The following is an 18,684-nucleotide window of genomic DNA, read 5'->3' as shown; positions in this document are numbered from 1 at the left end:
TAGACTAGTGCACAAACACTTGGCTGTCGTGAATGAACATAAATCAAAGCACTACTGCTAAAATAATACCATTTCTCTCATGGTTTTTCTGTAAATAATTTGTTCTGTGTATTTCACATGACCTACATGGTATGTAGTACATAGTGCCATAAATTGTGTTATGAATTATACATATAGTTTATAGTTCTTTACATTAAGATAGATATAATCTATCTACCACACATTAAAGACTCTGAAATAGTCCCTCCAAACTACTCCATCATAAGAAAAGACAGAGCGCACAAAAAAGGTGGAGGAGTAGCCCTTCTATATTCTTCCTCCCTAGTAGTTTCTCCCTACAACAAACCTATCCCACACTTTAACAACGCCGAACTTCTCCTTACCCTACTACAAATCAATGATCATAAACACATATGTATAGCTTCCCTTTATATCCCCCCAGGAGATAATATCTCCACTCTCGAACTTATTCTTTCCTGGCTAGCCAGTAACATTAGTAATGAAACCATAATCCTAGGAGATGTAAACATTAACTGGGCCCTTATCCAGTCTCCTACAAACCCCATTAACATCAACCTCTACAATTTCTCACAACTCATCACTTTGGTAACTCACCCAGCCAAAAACCCCTCCAATGGGAGTATATTGGATTGGATTCTAGTCTCCCATCCTCACTATTTCACCAACAGTGGCACTCTTCCCGACCCACTTGGTGACCACATACCCACCTTTACCCACTGGCTTTCCACTATCCTTCAATGAACCCATAACTATATTACTATCCGTGACCAAAAAAACTTCAACCCAACAACCTTTTCTAACTCACTACAAGCAGTTAACTGGAATTGTTTAAAAACACTACCTCTAGACAATGCAGTCTCATACTTCAACTTAACATTCTTGAAATTACTAGACTCCCAAGCTCCCTTACGGACAAAGAGAATAAAAACTAAATCAGCCCCATGGCTCTCCAAAAGTACTCTCACTACCATGAGACAGAGAGACAAAGTCTGGGCACGCTACCAAAAACATAAGACAACTCCACTCCTTAACGAATATAAAATGCTCCGAAATAAAGTAAAAAGACTCATTACTTATGATCGTAAAAACTATTTCTCTACACTCCAAAACCATAACAAAAACAACCCTCAAAAATTCTGGAAAGGGATCTCTACTCTCCTCCACCCCAGCAGACCAGATACTCCTACCCCAGACCCAAATTCTACAGAACTTGATTTAGCTACCCAATTTAATTCTTTCTTTATTGACTCTATTTCCAAATTGACCTCCTCATTCTCCAACTCCTCCCTATCATCCAATACCCCCTCACCCACCCCCACTGTCTCTACTTCTTCACCCTACTCCCCACCCACTAACTCCACTACTCCCTCTTCTACACAAATTCTATCCTCATCACCACCACCCCATAATCCCCCCCCCGACTGCACTCACTTCTCTCTAAACCCCATACCTACATCTACTATTAAGAAACTCCTTCAGAAATTGAAACCATGTACCAATGCTCCTGACAATATCCCTTCTTACTTTCTCAGTATAGCTGCTGAAACTCTTGCCTACCCCATTAGCATCTTAATTAACCGCTCCCTACAAGAATGCATAGTTCCCCAAATTTGGAAACAAGCCTTTATTATACCACTACACAAAGGTGGTAACAATAATAACATTACTAATTTCCGTCCCATAGCCATCCTGTCCCTCATTTCAAAAATCCTTGAAAAATGTGTGCAACTTCAACTCCTACCCCATCTCATAGACAACAATCTTATAACTCCCACACAGCATGGTTTCAGACCTAATCATAGCACTATGACTGCCCTCCTCTCCTTCCTTGAAATTGTAAATAAAGCCCGTGACTCGGGACAAATTGTTTCCACTTTACTCCTTGACCTTTCCAAAGCCTTCGATACTATCTCACACAGCCTGCTCTTAACTAAACTCTCCAAACTCTACCTATCCTCCTCCTCTTTGAACTGGTTCTCTAGTTATCTATCTAACAGATATCAAGCTGTAAAATGGAAAAAAGCCACTTCCTCTTTCCTTAGTACCCCTACAGGAGTTCCTCAAGGCTCCATACTTGGTCCTCTTCTCTTCAATATTTTTATTAACGACTTCCACAAGTCAATCCCTTCCTCTAGCATCATCCAATATGCAGATGATTCAACTATCATCTGCTCTGCCTCTTCTATCACTACACTACAAAAACTTACTCAAGATGCCTTCTCTTCCACAGAGCAATGGATGCTAAGCAATCATCTAGCTCTCAATGCTACCAAGACCAAACAAATGTTATTCACTCCTTCCAAAGTCACTCCTCCCGACATGAATACATTCTTAATTACTAGCCAAAACAACTCACCTCTCGAAATAGTGTCAGAGACCAAACTACTTGGGGTCCAAATCGACAACCAACTTAAATTTAACTCCCACCTGCAAACAAACATCAAAAAAACGCATCAAAAACTTGGCATGCTTTATAGACAGAATGCCTACCTCACATCCACCACTAAAATCACTCTCTTGATTTCCTTCCTTATCCCCTCCCTTCTCTATGGCGCCCCACTACTAACCAATATTCAGTCCTTGTTAAAAAAACAGCTTACCTCCTGCTATAACAAAATTGCAAAATTTGCCACCAGCCATAGGTCTTCCGCTCACCACTGTCTCTCCCTCCATAAACTAAAATGGCTAGAACTTCCTAATCAACTAACTTACACTCAACTAACTCTAGCCCATAAGCTTATTCTAAACCCCTCCCTCTGTCCCTCCCTTTCCTCTGCTTTTAAAATGCACCTACCTAACAGAGTTCTAAGGTCTAATAATCAAAATCTGCTAGAAGTGCATAAACCTACTCATCCCCCAGGCAAAAACCTTCTTTCCTTCAGCCTCGCTTGCCTCTGGAACTCCCTACCACCAAGCATCCGCACCACCTCTAACCACTCTACCTTCAAAAAGTCTCTTTTCTTACACCTAGCATCACAGTGGGAATGCTCTTGCTCCCACCCCACATAACTAACTCTACTTAATGTCCTTCAATATCATATCCTACTTTATTTAGCTACTATGCTTGTTCTCTAATCTGTATTAATATTTCATTTTTTCTATTACTAGCATGTTTCTTCTCATTGTATTAACTGTTATGACTGCTATTCTATATCTGATTAGTTTTACTTTTATTCTGCCTACATTGTATTAACAACTCTCTGTACCTAGATTGTCACTGTCAAATGTTGAATGTACATTTTGTTTTTTGTTTTTTTTTTGGAGCTTTTCTCCCCAGGACTCCATTGAAAACGGGTTCTTTATGGCCCAATGGACTATCCTGGTAAACCAACTGCAATAAATAAATAAATAATATATTAAATGTGAATCTAACATGTTTCTTTAAGGGAGCTAATGCTACTGAGTATAGCTAATCATGTGATAGATACTAAGTCAGTGTTAGCTTGCAGTAGAGCTTCTTGGTGAAATTTCTTATGTCTAGTATCTTTGATCTGTTTATCTTGATATAGTTGTATTGACATATATTTGACAAATGTGGCTGCTAAAGTTTTGAAGAGACTCAAGAGAAGGTTTGCGAGTACTGCATGAGTAGGCCCAAAGAAGCTCTGGCTGTAGTGGAATCTGTCTGGGCCACTGGACACCAGAGGTCAGAAGCGGTGCATCCTGCAGTAAAGAAGGTGTTGCAGGAAGGCTTTTAACTATACATGTGTAGAAGGGAATTTTCTATGAGAAACTGAGCATCTTTGAAATTGGTAAAATAGCTCCACTTAACAACAAAACAGCAACTTTACTTTGGAACATTACTGTGTGAAGGAGAGAATCTTATTTCTTTTGGGATTTGAAGTGAAGGATTTCAGGGCCTTGATTTTTGCTGACTCAGTTCTGAAAATGAGGAGACATTACAAAGGTTAGTACAAGCTCTTAACTGTAAAAAACAGTGCCTAGATATGACTTTCAAGTTTAGCTGTTGACTTTAAATGGATGCTGTAACCCAAGTGGGAGATTTGATTAGGATAAAGGTAAATATGGATTCTAAACTATGAAGTGTTGGGCAAGTTATGAGACATGAAAGGAAAAATATTGCTCAGTTTGCCAAATATAATTTTTGGGAGGCTGAGGAGGGTTTAAGATATGTAATAAATATTGGCCAGCCAAAAGTCTGTTATTCATTTGGAGAAAAGTGGTTATAAAAGTTAAAACAATACATTCAGAATTTGTAATATATATGTGGAAGTGGCTTTTACAGAACAGCTGTATAATTCTGTGTGTACCAAATATCACAAGAAAAGTTAATTTTGGCTAGGTTGTACTGTGAGACCTGACTTTTAAGAAACTGAAGGTGTACAATTAAATGATACTGTAGTGCATACTGTTCAAGGCAGGCCAGAAGATTTGCTGGAGATGCAATCTAATAAAGATCTGTGTGCTTTGGTAGAGAAAATTGAATCAGACCAGGGTGTAAGGGGCAGTAAGCCTCAATAAACATACAATGTCAGATTCTTTGTGGTGCATCTGACAGATTTTTTTCCAAACCCTTTTAATCCCTGTATATTACTGGACTTCAGATAAATATTTCAGTATTATAGTCATATTTCAGAATACTGTAATCAAAATAAGATTAATTGCTGCTGCTCCAGATGGGGATTGCAGACCACATTTGTATATGTAGAAGTTAAAACTGACAGTTTTTTTTTTATAGTCGATAGGTATAATGCCACATTTCTTAGACACCTAGAAGAACAGCACTTCTCGTAAAAAACATGCCTGCTTATAGAATAGGCCATACCCTGAATCTTTGTAAATAACTCGGTATCACATCTGTTGTGCATAGAGTACTTTTTTTGTCAGCTTATTACATATTAAAGTTTCACTTGACAGTATCACAATTTTTTTTATAAAACTTTTAGGTGTCAGGGCCCCTTCCTCCTAAGTTAACGCTCTGAAAAGCTAGGAAAGGGACTAATAGGTAAATAACACCCAAATGAAGAGTCACTTCACATTTTTTAATATATGGTAGACTGTCTAGTAAATATTAAGTATTAATACTACTGCTGCAATTAAGACAGTCATTGGACTCTAAAACTAAGCTGTCACCCTCCAGAGGGCACATGAGAGGAACAACTTGGTGGCAGTAGTAGTCAGGAAAATCATTCAGGATCAATAGTGGGAACATAAACTCACAATATGTTTTCACTGGTTTCTCAGTTAATTGTTCCAGCAATTTTTTGGAACAAGAGAACCTTCCCACAATGAATGTGTGTCAGTTGACCCCCCCCCCCAAAAAAAAAAATTATGAATGCTGATTTTAGAATTTTTACTGTTTTTTTTTTTTTTTTTTAATTTAGAAAATCAGAATCAATTTAACTACATTCAGCAATGTACTAGCAGCAGAGATCCTACAAGCTTGATAAATTCTTTGATTTTTACGATATCCTCTTTATTCTCTTCAGGGTCGCAAGGGAGCCAGAGCATATATAAGCAAGCAAAGGGTATCAGGCAAAGAAAAAGTCCAAGACAGGACACAAGTCCATCACTGAAGTTTGATTCATAAATATTGTAAACCAAAGTAGAAGTACAAAGAATAGTGTTTGTGTCTAAATGGTTTCCAAAGCAATCTAACTGTACAAAAAATAATTGATCCATTCCTTTTCATTTGTGTACCCAAAAAACAAATATAAATGTGCACCAGTACCAACCTAGATGGATATTTGGCAGTAATGTGTAAGCTGAACCAATACTGGTACTGCACACTTCAATATCCTTATAGGTTCATAGGTAAGTACTAGTTGGCCTTGTGGCCCATTTTTAAGCTTAGCCAGTTTCCCTTTTAGTGCTCAAATTAACCTATCCCATTTGGTTAGAGACTGGTCTTACCCATGCTAAGGTCGATAATTGTATATTACCTCTAATGAGAATAATTGGGATCATACCACAGATAATTTGAGGGGGCCTGTGTATAGAATAAAGCATTTAGTAGCTGCCTCTGTCCATTAGTAGTATAGGGAGCAGTACTGAAGTACATTTTCTGTTTCCCATCCATAGATCCAAGTTACATTTGAATAGGGATAGGAATTAACTTTGTTATATGTGGATGGGGAGTCTGTTCCATAGCTGCAGTGCCCTCTGTATACATGTCCCTCCAAACCATTCTGCTGATGTTGCAGAAGAGGTTTAGGATGCCACTTGACTTGCTGATGTGCAGTAAATATGTCAGTATTGGGTCAGAGGATGCCTTGTATGCCAGACGCAGGTCACCTCTTTGCAGTCTGTAGGATACTTAGTAGTGACTGAGCTTTGGGCCAGTCCATGTAGGACATTTAGTTTAGGCCTTGTATCCTTTTAGTAAGGTATCACTCAGTGTATTCCAGTTTTTGCATATGTCTGGACAGATACATGTCAAAGGGGGCATTATGTTCAATGACTGGCCTAATGAGGGCTGAGTGAAGGGGCAATGACATCCTTGGATGTAGACACAATCCCTTTGTTTATAAACTGTGAAATATAGAAGGACTTTCTTACAACAATGGACACATGTTGTTCAAAAGTTAGGTCTTTGTCCATATAAGTTCTCAAATCCTGAACAACTGGGTCAACTCTTAAGGGCATGTTGTCAATGTGGTAGTTCCCTGGGGTAGATGACTTCCCAAAGGATAAAATAATGCATTTTTTCCTTAAAGTTTGACAATCACTGGTACAATCCATAAATGTCTGGAGTTCTGTGTGCAAACAAAAAGCACATCACAATGACTGCATTTAAGAAGAATAGAAGGACCAGTTGCTTGTAAATTCTGCAAATTATATAATTAAATCTCATTTATATTCAAATACTTGCATCTTGACTGGACAGAGAAAGCAGCATGCCCATTGTAAATCAAATATTACCTAGAGGAATAAGTCTGGCTATAACAGAGTCGTACAATACAGATGTAAAACACAAGCAGTCAAGGAATACACCCTGAGAAAATAAAGGAAACCTCCCTGGTTAACAGAAATGCCCATTCAGTTGTAAGGGGAGTGTTTTGGTTTCTGTTGCTTTTATAGGGTCTACTGCTTGGCTGCTTGAGTTTTACTGATTATACTGTGCTAGTGTTGCCATATACAACCCTTGTGAACATGCTGTGCATCAGTTAAGACATCTGTTAGCCTAGAAAAAAATGAAGAAAACTGAGCTACAAACATACAATGACAGTTTAAAGAGGTAAGAAACTTCTTCCTTAAATAATGTCATTGTATAATAGCAATAACTCTCTTTCGGTTGTGGGTCATACAGGCTTTAACCTTGGTTAACTTTGTTTGATTACTCATGATCTGCCCATTCTGATCAGACGACACCAGCCATGTGTAAATCCTTCATTATGCATGCCAGTACTTGAGCCATTACTAAAAACAGCTGACCGCTAGTAAGAAGAGGTACATTAACAATCAAAAAGGAAGAGCTTGTCAGGTTATCTTACACTGGATGAGTGCACCATCCAGACCATCGGAATTCATGTGGCAATATGGAAAGCAGCTCAATATGGCATGAGAGCTCTGTAAGGAGCTAGTTGTAATGTTTTTGGCTGTTTGATCTGTTCTCTCAGCTTTATTACTAGACTGTGGATAGTAAGGATTTGATATAGTGTGGGTAAAACCATAGTTGTTAAACTATTGAAACTCATTTGACATGAGCTGTGTACTATTGTCTGTATCCAATTTAGTTGGTGCTCAATATCTAAAGAACATAGCTTTGAATCTGGTTATTTGTTGGCTGGTCATACTTTGTATTATTTCTAGTCTATGAGAGTTTCAGTTTATAGCTGTGAGGTAGTATTTGCCTTCAAACTGATGCATGTCATCAGCAATTTTCTCCAAGGACTTCTGACTATTCACTGACATTTTACCTTTAAACCCACAATTTTCAGCCATTTACTACAAGCATCTTACAAAAGCTTTAAAACAGTCACCCTTAGTTTGTACACATCTGTGTAAACATACCTTTTCATGCATTATATTTCTTTTTGGTACAAAATGTTCATTGAGTTTACTAATTACTGGCTCGTGCAATACTCTGGCCCCATGCAAATGAAAGAAATTGTACATTGCCTCCCATCAAATGCAATAAGGTATTTAACTTATTATACTTATTTTGACATTTTCACCCAAAACACCAGTAAATATCAGTTAGGTAAAGCTCCAAAAGACATTTACAAATATTTTACTATACAGAATGTTGATTAATAGGCAAATTTCATTCCACCCCATCAAATGTATCATATAAAATAAGCATGTTTTAAGTGTCTTCCTGAGGCCAGCCAGTGACAGGCACGTCTAGAGCCACTGTGGCAGCAGAGTCTACAGGTGAGGGGTCCAATAACAGAAGAACACCACCAAAAGATTTCAGGAAACATTGGTGGAACTGCCAATATCCCCTAAGAGGCTGACCACAAAACTCAGGTAGGGCTGTAGGGCACTGAAAACTCCTGCAGATAACAGGGGCACAGGTCATGAATATACAAGTAAATTAACACAAAGAAATTATAATGTTTATGAAGAGAGACCAGTTGGAATAACGGTTAAGGCCTTTGTCTCCGATGTACAAGGCTCGATCTTAATCTACGGCCAATGCCTGTTTGACATTTAGTGTTTGCATATTCTCTCTGTGGGGTTCTTCCCACATCTGAAAAACATGCTGAGTGCCTCCATCTCAAACTCACCAATGACTGAAGATGTGGGAGTAACACAGACTCTACATGGTACCCTCATAAGGGGAAGAGTTGTATATACAAAACTGGGCATTTACTGTGGTGCACAGTATCCTCAAGATAGGAGAACATGAATCACAGACTGCTTGCTTCGTGATGGTGTAAAATATGGCTCTAGGAGATTTGGTCATGTTGACTAATGTCACCAAATGGGCATTGGCATATATCTTTTAATTGGGTTGAGGATCTGGCCTACTCCGATCTATGCCAGGGACCCATGCTAATGGGGAGAGGGATGTATGTGCCCCTATTGGCCAGTATGTACCCACCATAAAGCCCAGCAGACCTGGGATAGCTCTGTTGAGCAAAAGCTGGACATAAAACCACTCAACTTGCCAAACATGAACTAAAAATTGCTACACTCAGTGTATGTTCACTGACAGGACAGAGCTTGGAAATGGATTACATGATGTTACAGAGGAGGCTGGACATCCTTAGCATCCTTAGCCAAGACACTTGACTTGGGATCCAGCCTAGAAATGGTATGGGAATTGTGGTGAGAAAGAGGCTTCAGAAGGCAGTGATGGATATCATCAGACTCCAGTGTAAAGATAGAGCAGTATTCATAATCCTAGCCTATGCCACTCAACATGGATAGTGAGGAGAAGAGTGCATTCACACAGAAGTTGCATGACCTACTAGATAAAGCAGGACAACATGAATTGGTGTTGATAATGGGTGACTTGAACACATATATTGGAACATACAGAAAAGAATATGAGGACTGCCTGGGTCCACATGGGTGGGGCAATAGGAAAAAAAGGAGGAGAAGCCATTCTAGACTTCTTTCTGGCAAATGGGTTGATAGTAGCCAACATGTAGTCCAGAAAGAGAGAGAGTCACAAAATCGCATACAAGAGTTGCCAACATGCAACTCGGATGAACTTTCTACCCCTGTGCCCTTTCTTTACTAGGAGGATCAGTGACTGCAAAATTATCCCCAGTGAAATAATTGGTCCACAGCATAAACCACTGGTTGCCACAATCAGCTGCAGGAAATACTCTGAGAAAGCTCTAGGGTCAATAGAGACCAGACTGAAGACCTGGACGTTGACTGGAGAGAAAGTACAACAGTCCAAGGAATTACTCAGGGCTCTAGCACCCTATGCAGGGGAGGAAATAGGTGGAGGTGAAGAAGAATGGCAGCACCTCAAAACAGATATGTGGCCAGCCTGATATGGAAATAAAGTACACAAGGAAAGCTAGTGGTGGAATGCAGAAGTCTAGGACGTCATCCAGAGAAAGAGAGTGCAAGAAAAAGTAGGAGATAGAAAAGATGGACCACGCTAGGAAGGAAACTGGTCGGCTAAGAAAGGAGTTGCAATAGCAAACGGGGCATATTGAGGCACTGTAACAGCTTCTGGAAAGTGGCTCAGTAGGTGGGTGGCACAAAGAAACTGTATCCGGTTTCAAGACAAAGACAGAAAGATAAAGAAAGTAGTCCGATACACTTCATAAGGGATGCCAGCAACAATCTGTTCACCAGTCCACAGGACATCAAAGGCAGATGGAAGGAGTACTTCTAGCAACTTCTGAATGAAGAAAACCCCACAGAAACTGTACTGCCCTAGAAACAGCCTATGATGAGAAAAGAAGAGGAGCGTAAGAATATCACTTAGGAAAATGAAGTCATGGAAATCGACACGTTCAGATGAGGTCACAGGTCACATGCAAGTATGATAAAGATGCTGGGTCAGATAGGGGAGAAATGGCTCCTGAGGGTACTCTTGGCACTGTGGAGAGAGAAACGTATCCCGGATGACTGGAAAATGAGCATACTTGTGCCAGTATGTAAGAACAAACTGGGACATCCACAACTGTGGTCAGTACAGAGGTATCAAACGCATGTCACATTGCATGAAAGTTCTGGAGTGGTGATTGATAGACAGAGTAGTAGAAAGTAAGATGGGAGATGAGCAGTTTGGATTCAGATCAGGAAGCAGCACAACTGACCTGATGTTCACAGTGAGACAGATAGTTGAGAAGATGCTAAAAATGAGGAAAGAGTCTAATTGGCATTCCTAGACTTGGGAAAACATATGACAAGGTCCCAAAAAAGCTGATTTGGGTAGTAATGCGGTGGTTCAAACAGAAACATTGGTAGAATTAGACAGGCTATGTACTAGGACCCAAAGACTCGAGTACAAACAGTATTCAGCCTCACAAAGGGGTTCTCAGCGGGAGTGGGTGTGCATCAGGGTTCAGCTCTGAGGCCACTGCTGTTCATACTGGTGATGGACTACATTAGCAAACAGGTTGGAGGGGACAGATCAACAAAGCTGCTGTATACAGATGATGTGGCATTACAGGCAGACTCTGACCAAGAACTTCAGCAAAGGATAGGGGAAATAGAATGCAAAACTGAAGGCACATGGGATGAAACTTAGTGCAGATAAAACTGTGGTAATGGCAGCAAATTGGGGATTCCAGAAGAATCTGAGAACTGAATTAGAAGGGAAGGCAGTGGAACAGGTTAATACAGGTTAATAGCTTCAAGTATTTGGGAAGGGTGGTTGAGGTGAAGGAAAGTCTGAATGAAGAGGCCAAAGCTAGAATCAGAGGGGTTACAGCCAACTGGCACAGAGTGTCAGGTGTAGTGTATGACATAAGAATGCCATAGAATCTGAAAAGTAAGGTGTACAAAACAGTGGTGTGACCAGTACTACTATATGGTACAGAAACCTGGGCAGTAAAAGTAGAGCAGATGAGAAAGCTAGAGGTAATGGAAATTAAGTGCCTGAGAAGGGTGGTAGGATGTACAGTGTGAGACGGATGAAGAAATGAGGACATAAGTAGTTCCAATTGCAGAAAGGATCAAAGAACAGATTACAGTGGTTGGGGTACATAGGCAGAAAAGCAGAAGGCAAATCTGGTAAGGTAAGAGGAAAACAAAGGCATCCAGCAAAGAGGTGGATGGATTGTGTGAGAGAACATCTGCGACAGTCAGGCATGAGTGTTGAAGAAGGCAGGAGTGTGGTACTGAATCCAGAGAGATGGCGAGAGTTAACACGACACCCCCATGTAGAAAATGGGGAAAAAGGGGAGGTGAAGATGATGAACATATAGTAAACAAGAAGCTACTGCAGGCTGTGCAGAGCAGGTGTAATTTGCTAGTAACATGAGAGCACTGATCTCCACTGAACTTCTTTCATTACCAGCTTGGAGGTAAACACAATAGATGCATGGCATTATATATGACAGAATGCAATATATATACATGCATTATATACAAACTGAATATCATAGTTTTCTTGATAATATAAATGCAATAGATAAATGGTGCTATAATGTGTTTTGTTATTCACTCTGTATATAAGCATGCATTATATACAGAGTGGAAATCTGAGAAGGCATGCAAAAAAAAAAATCATAATCAAAGGTACACTCAGTGCGAGGTACATAGAGAGTAGAAGGATATGAAACAGTCAAGTTATGTGACCAGAGGGAGAGAGCAGTTGCATTTTCCAGAGTCTTGAAATATGCTTTTATTTCTGATCAGAAAATGGTAAGAGGAACAAAGGCAAGATTCCCATAGTTTTGGACCAAGTACTGAGAAGCCATGGTCTGTGCAGTGAAGCTAAGGTTGTGGGGGTGTGAAATTTTACGATTTCTAAGATTGTATGTTGGTGCATCTCTAAATAGTCTGGAAGCTATTTGGGGAAGGTGTCATTCTTGATGACTTTTTATTTGCCTCTAAACTATTTAAACTTATCACACTGTTTCACGGGTATCTGGTTAGATTTTTCAGTGGTTTTACAGTGGTGGTCATTTCTTGGGGAGAGTTTGAATCTGCAAGTGGCATTTGAGATGGTCTGAATGGTGGATACATTTCTTTTAAAGGCTGCAGCAACTGGAGACAATGTTCTAACTGAACCAGTAAGGTACCTTTACCTATGGTATTGCTGTAGGGTCAAGGTAGAAAAGTGGAAATCCTATTAGCCCCAGACTAGGAGAATGTTGGTTGTTTTGTGTGTGAAGTCCAGGTGGAGATGAAAATTTAGGAAGGCATTCAACCAAATTCCTAGGTATCTGAATGAAGTAATATTTTTAATAGTGTTATTAAAATGGTCAAGAGTTTTTAGAGGCCTTGAGATAGAAGTGACCTTTTTCCTAGTGCCAAAAAAGCATTTTTTGTTGTTTTAGTGGAGTTTAGCAACAATTGTTAATCACTGATCTATTGAATAAGGGCATGAAAATCGTCCTGAAGTTCAAGTTCAGAGAAGAGACAGTGGGGTTGAAGTGGAATAAGACCAGGTTATCAGCATAAAGCGAGAGAGAGAAAAATGGTGCAAGTCAAAAGAAAAAAGTTTGTTAATGTAGCTAGAAAAACGATGATGTACCAGAAAAGATCCTTGGAGACACCTTTCTGTGGAGGGACTGATGAGCGGAGGTTGAAGAATTGAAATTTACTGAAAAGTGGTAGCTAGAGAGAGAGTTTTTACACCAAGGCAGTGTGTCATCACTAATGCCTATATCAGTGAGATGGTCTAGGAAAACCAAATGATCAAGGGCTCTGATGAAGTAAAAAAAAATGGCTCTAGTAATTAAGCCTTTGTCATTTCCAAGAGAATTTTGTCACAGAGTGTCCAGGTAGCTGATGAATGTATTGAGGCCAGACTAAATGCTATTCTGCTTTTGAGAGAGGTGGTGGTATTGGTTAATGTACTGAGTGAGTTGTAAGTAAAGTAATTTTTCCAGAATCTTCCCAAGGGTAGAGAGAATAGAAATGGGCCAGATGTCTGGATTGGAGGGACTGGGTTTCTTGGTGAGACATTTTACAATGGCGATTTTTTGAGATATTCGGCACATAATATTAAGTATAACACACAGACTGTAGATGAGTTTTAATGGGGTTATAATGTTTGTCTCTACAGTGATAGATAAACCATGAGTGATGGTGGCCTGTCCCTGGGGGTTATCAAGTTTAATCTGCTCAAGCAGAGGGTGAAGGTCATTGGCTGTGATAGTTAGAAGTGGAATGAAGGGATGTATGGAGGCTAGGATGGAGTGGCAGGTGCAGTTTTAAATTGCTTTAAGAAAGGGATTGGAAGGTTTCTGAAATGAGAGAGGAAATCAAGGCAGAACATTGAGAGAATGTGAATGTACTTGGACCTGTAAGTAGCCTTTCAGCCTAGTTCTGCATCATCTGTAACCAGTCCATCTCTGTGTTAGGAAGTCATATGTGTAGGGTGATGCAGTAGTCCAGAACTGAGGAGACCATGGCAAGAATAACAGCTGAAAGCTTGGGGTAACAGGTGCTTAATCCCTGATATGTTACACAGATGGAAACATGACAACTTTATTATGGCTGACACTTGGTCTGCAAGTGTTAGCCTGGAGTATAGAGTGACACTGAGGTTTTGCATAACAAACTCAGAGTTGTGGTCACAATGCATAATTCAGTTTGTCAATGGGGGAGGGGGCAGAGGAGTCTCTTAAGGCTGGGTATACTGCGAAGGCCTCAGTTTTGCAGTTGTTGAGTTTCAATGGCTTTAAAATTGGCCATAAGATTATGGCTTTTAGATCATTAGCCAGGGTGGACACATTTGCTATATCATTATTAGAAAAGGAGATATAGATCTCGGTGTCATCAGCATAACTATGAAATGCTAAACCCCTTTCCCTTAACAGATATCTCAGAGAAGGCATGCAGGCCATGAATAATAAGCAGCCTAAGCTAGCACTCTGTGATATTCTACAATCCAGGAAGAAGAAGGTATTTATCTGGGTTTTATATGATTATTTATATAGATTGGTCACCCACTCTAAATTGTATGAACATTGGTCTCCAGGCAGGCCAAGCCAAATAGTTTTGAGAAGTCAGATGTCACAGTGCAAAGTGACCTACCACAAAACATAGAGATAAACAAGGCATCTATAAGTGTGGAACATGTAACCAGTGCACATGTATTCTTAATAAAGATGTTCTAAATCTTGCTGATCAAAGAATTAATTTAGCTAGAGGTAATTGTTTAACTAAAGCAGTGGTATATGTTGCATTATGTTCAGGATGCAGAGGATTTTATATAGGGAAAACTGAGCAGACTTTACGAAAATGTATTTATGAACATGATTACAACATTTTGAAAAACAACTCCAACAGCTCCCTGTTCAAGCACACCTTACAATTTAATTTGTTTAACAAATTCCGATTCAGAATTTTAGAATGGTTAACACTCAATGACTGAGGAGGGGATCGGGAAACCCTACTAGATGGTAGAGAATTATGGTGGCAGCTAAAGTTAGAGGTGTCCAACCCCCCCCCCCCCCCCATGGCTTAATAAACATATTTCACTTATTCCAGTTTTGAAAATGAGGGCTTTAAATATGCAATCGTAGTGTGTTTTTTCAGATAAGTTTTAAATAATTACATAATTTATTACCATGTTTACATTATGTATTTTGTTTTTAGTTTATGAGGTTTACTTTTGTGAACGTGTATGCAAAAAAATATACATGTTGTTTTGTTACTTTGTTATATATGCATATGCCTACATATTCCTTAAAGATTTTTGTTTTTGGGTCACATGATCGATTTACTGTTGCTATTTAAGTAGACAATTTTGATTTATATGAGGTTCTGATGAAGTCCTAAAGATGCTATTAGGATGAAAGCGCTAAACTTCTTGTATTATGTCATTCTATTAAAGATCTTTATGTCCAGTTTTATTGCTGATGTTCATAGAGAGTGGTTTGTTTAACTGAACAATTATCACATTTAATTGCACCAGTTATATATGCAAGACATTTGTCCCTTTTCCTCCTTTTCCTTTGATATAAGCCAGTTTTTTGCATTTTTTTTTTTGTTTTCTATTGGATAATCTTTGCCTTCATTTAACTACTGAGTAACATGGCAGCTGTTGGCAATAAAATGTTTTTAGAATGTCTTACTAGTATGTTGTACATTGTTTTGGAGCTTTCCTTCATTTGTAAGCTTGTTAAATCTGCTGTTCTGTATACATTTGCAGTTCTAGATAGTGTCAGGTCAGCCACTGAAAAAAAGTTACTTCTCTTTTTATTGCCACAGGCGAGTCCATTTCTTAGCAAAGAGACATGTAGCTCTCCAAACTCCAAGTCTTTAGTTCTCTGCCTCAGTTCAGTCACATAGGTATCGACTGGTATTTCTGGTCCTTGATGTATAGTCAAAATAAATGACCAATTTACAACAGATTCCTTTTAAGGTGACAGTATTACTTAAATATGTATTTTATTACATAAAATTTGTACCAAACATGTTCTAGCCCTTGGGTATTGATAAGTGAGGAAAATTGGTGCATGAATGGCTAGGCTTTGAAGGGATCTAGGGCCATTAGCCTAGTAACTTCCTATGAGCCTGTGAATGTTACTCTCTAGTAAAATTAAATATATTCAATACCTTTATGGCATATCTTCCAACAAGGTGAAGAAATGTAGCAGCTACATATTTCATTATAAACAAAACAACGTACTAGCAGCATAGTATAAAACAAATAAAAAGAAAAAAAACGCTACTCAGGAATCACAAATCATGATTCCTGGTAGCGTTTTTTTTTCTTTTTACATATTTCATTATGTTAGAAGCAACACCTAAGACATTGAATTTTTGTAGCCATTGTTACCAGTTTACTGTTAGATTATCATGAAGAATAAAGGTGGGCATTGGAGTGAGCTGTAGGATAAATGCAATGACAAAAGGATCACTGTAGTCAAAAGTATAATAGCAACTGAAGCTCATTTGCTGCAAAGTCTAGTAATTTGCTACAACAGTCAAAAAGTAACTGGTTTATTCATGTCAGTTGCCTGGGCTTTGCATAATTTTGATACAATGTGGCCTTTTTGTGCTGATTTAAATCAGTTTTTCAATTACTTATTCTTTGGACTGCACTTTGTGGCATTATGTTGCTCTTTATTTTTGTCAGTTTCCTGCTTCATTTTGTGTGTATATATTTTTTATTTTACATTTCATCAATGGACTTGTTTCAACTTTGACATTTTTAGTCTAGTGGCAGAATTTTCTTTGGCTGTACATTTTTTTTCCAACTAAAACACTAGTGGCAGCATGAATGTGCTTCACAGTGAAGTATTAGTGCCTGTTCCTTCAGCTATCTTAAAAGTCAAATCCACATGCAGGTTAAACTTATGACTAAAGAAGTACATATTGAGTGCACAACAATGGCCAAATTCATTCAGAAGAAGTGACCGCTCAGAGTGATAAAATGGTAAATGCTGGTCTAGGTGCAAATAACAACAGAGGTACTGTGCAGAAAGGGAACGTAAAGGTTTTAGGTACAGCATTAGCTTAGCAGACAGAAGAATGAAAGCACATTAACCAGAGAAAGTACGTGAAAGAGCACCAATGCATGAACACACCTGACAGAGATAACGGCATGTATAACAGTAAAGTAGTCAAAGAAATTAAAACAATCTTGCAACTAAGAGGGCGACTATAATTAGTTCCTTAAAGTAGGAGCACGCCTTAACATATATTAGGGACATTACAGAAAATTAGCTAGCCAAATCAGTCATTTTGAAGCCATATATGCAATGAGTAAAACTGTATTTATCAGATCTTAAGTAAAAATACATTTTAAATCAAAACAGGGAATTTCATGCTTGCATTGTGAATGTATTTTCTGCAACATTTATTCGGAAAAAAAACCAAACAGTATTAAGTGCAATATTCATTCAGAAAAAAAACAGTATTAAGTGCCAATTTAAAGAAGGTTAATTGTGAATGACAGGCCTCTGGGGAGAGGCAGTAGCTGTTAAGAGAGCCTCTTCACTTACACCTGTAGTACCCTTCTGATCATGTAATACCTAGAGAGAGATTAGTGCTTAGATTCCTTTATGGGGTAATACTTGTTTTGGAGGATTCCAAGTTGGTCTTGAGAGGTACATTACCACAAAGACAGCTGAGGATAGCTCTTCAACTAGGGTCAACAAATTAACCTACATAGAGGGTTAAGATTCGTTGCCAGTCACTGCAAGTTATTAATGAGAATGGAGAAATTGATTCAAGAACTTCACCTCAAATACCTGATCATACTCTTTGTAATACATGGTATGTTTTAGCTGCTTCAATGTATTACTTCCTTAAAAAACAAAAGTGTAGGCATCCAAAATGTCTGGCAGTTTTAAAAGTGGTCATTCACTTTACTGTTCCTGCACAAAAGGTGGCCAAAAGGGTAGTGCTGTCATCTATGCAGTAGTGGAAGCCTCACTAATAACCAGATTTATACATCAGTTTATTTATTTATTTATTGGATTGACATTTGATTACTGGAAAAGTCTGACTGTGTAAACGCCCATTTTCATGGGAGGCCTGGGGAGAAAAGCTCCAAATTATTAAAGAACATTTTAAGACCATCTTCAAAAAGAAAACAAAAAATCTGCAGTTTTAATAATTATAACAAAGTAGACATAATATACAAACATTGGTCAAGAACTGGTGCAGGTTATATGACAATCACCTAATATAGAGAAATTTTAGACAGTGTGTAGAGAAATTAAAGGTAAGTTAGTCTAATACAAACATGAATTGCAGTGTGAAGTAAGGGAAAAACAGCCTTGTGGTATATATGGAGAGAAAGTCAGGGAAGAGAATTTGAATAGAAATAACAAAGTAAGTAAAGAAGGGAGACTAAGGAGTTATAAGGAATTAAAAGGTAATTGTTCACATTAAGGGATATAGTTTATCCTGAATTTGAACAAGAACAGAGCCAGGTTTTAGATAGGAAGTTGTTAGAATGGTTTTGAAAGATGTGAGAGTGGGTATTGACCAGATAGATACAGGTAAGGAGTGCCAGGCTTTAGCAACCTTGGACAAGTACAGACAATGCCCAGCAGATTTTATAGGTTTGTAGACAGCAGGAGATTTTGGTCACTGGATGACAGTGACTGGCTGGGAACATAGCTGTGTAGAATGGTTTTATGTTGGATAATT

The 18,684-nt window shown here is 38.6% G+C and overlaps 1 protein-coding gene across 1 annotated transcript in view; it reads left to right on the top strand.

Moving 5' to 3' along the window:
- The first annotated feature begins 3,444 nt into the window (after positions 1-3,444).
- The window catches only part of LOC122815447 (protein FAM107B-like), a 766,954-nt gene continuing 751,714 nt past the window's right edge, over positions 3,445-18,684 (top strand). Inside the window, exon 1 of the mRNA XM_044087947.1 lies at positions 3,445-3,928. Within this exon, the coding sequence (XP_043943882.1) occupies positions 3,910-3,928 (19 nt within the window). The 5' untranslated portion in view covers positions 3,445-3,909. The remainder of the gene's footprint in view (positions 3,929-18,684) is intronic.

Source organism: Protopterus annectens, chromosome 11.part0 (genome assembly GCF_019279795.1).
Source record: "Protopterus annectens isolate FY-2018-M chromosome 11.part0, PAN1.0, whole genome shotgun sequence".
Classification (NCBI taxonomy): domain Eukaryota; kingdom Metazoa; phylum Chordata; order Ceratodontiformes; family Protopteridae; genus Protopterus; species Protopterus annectens.
The sequence above is the reverse complement of the archived record's forward strand: the minus strand, read 5'-3'. Positions and strand labels throughout refer to the sequence as shown.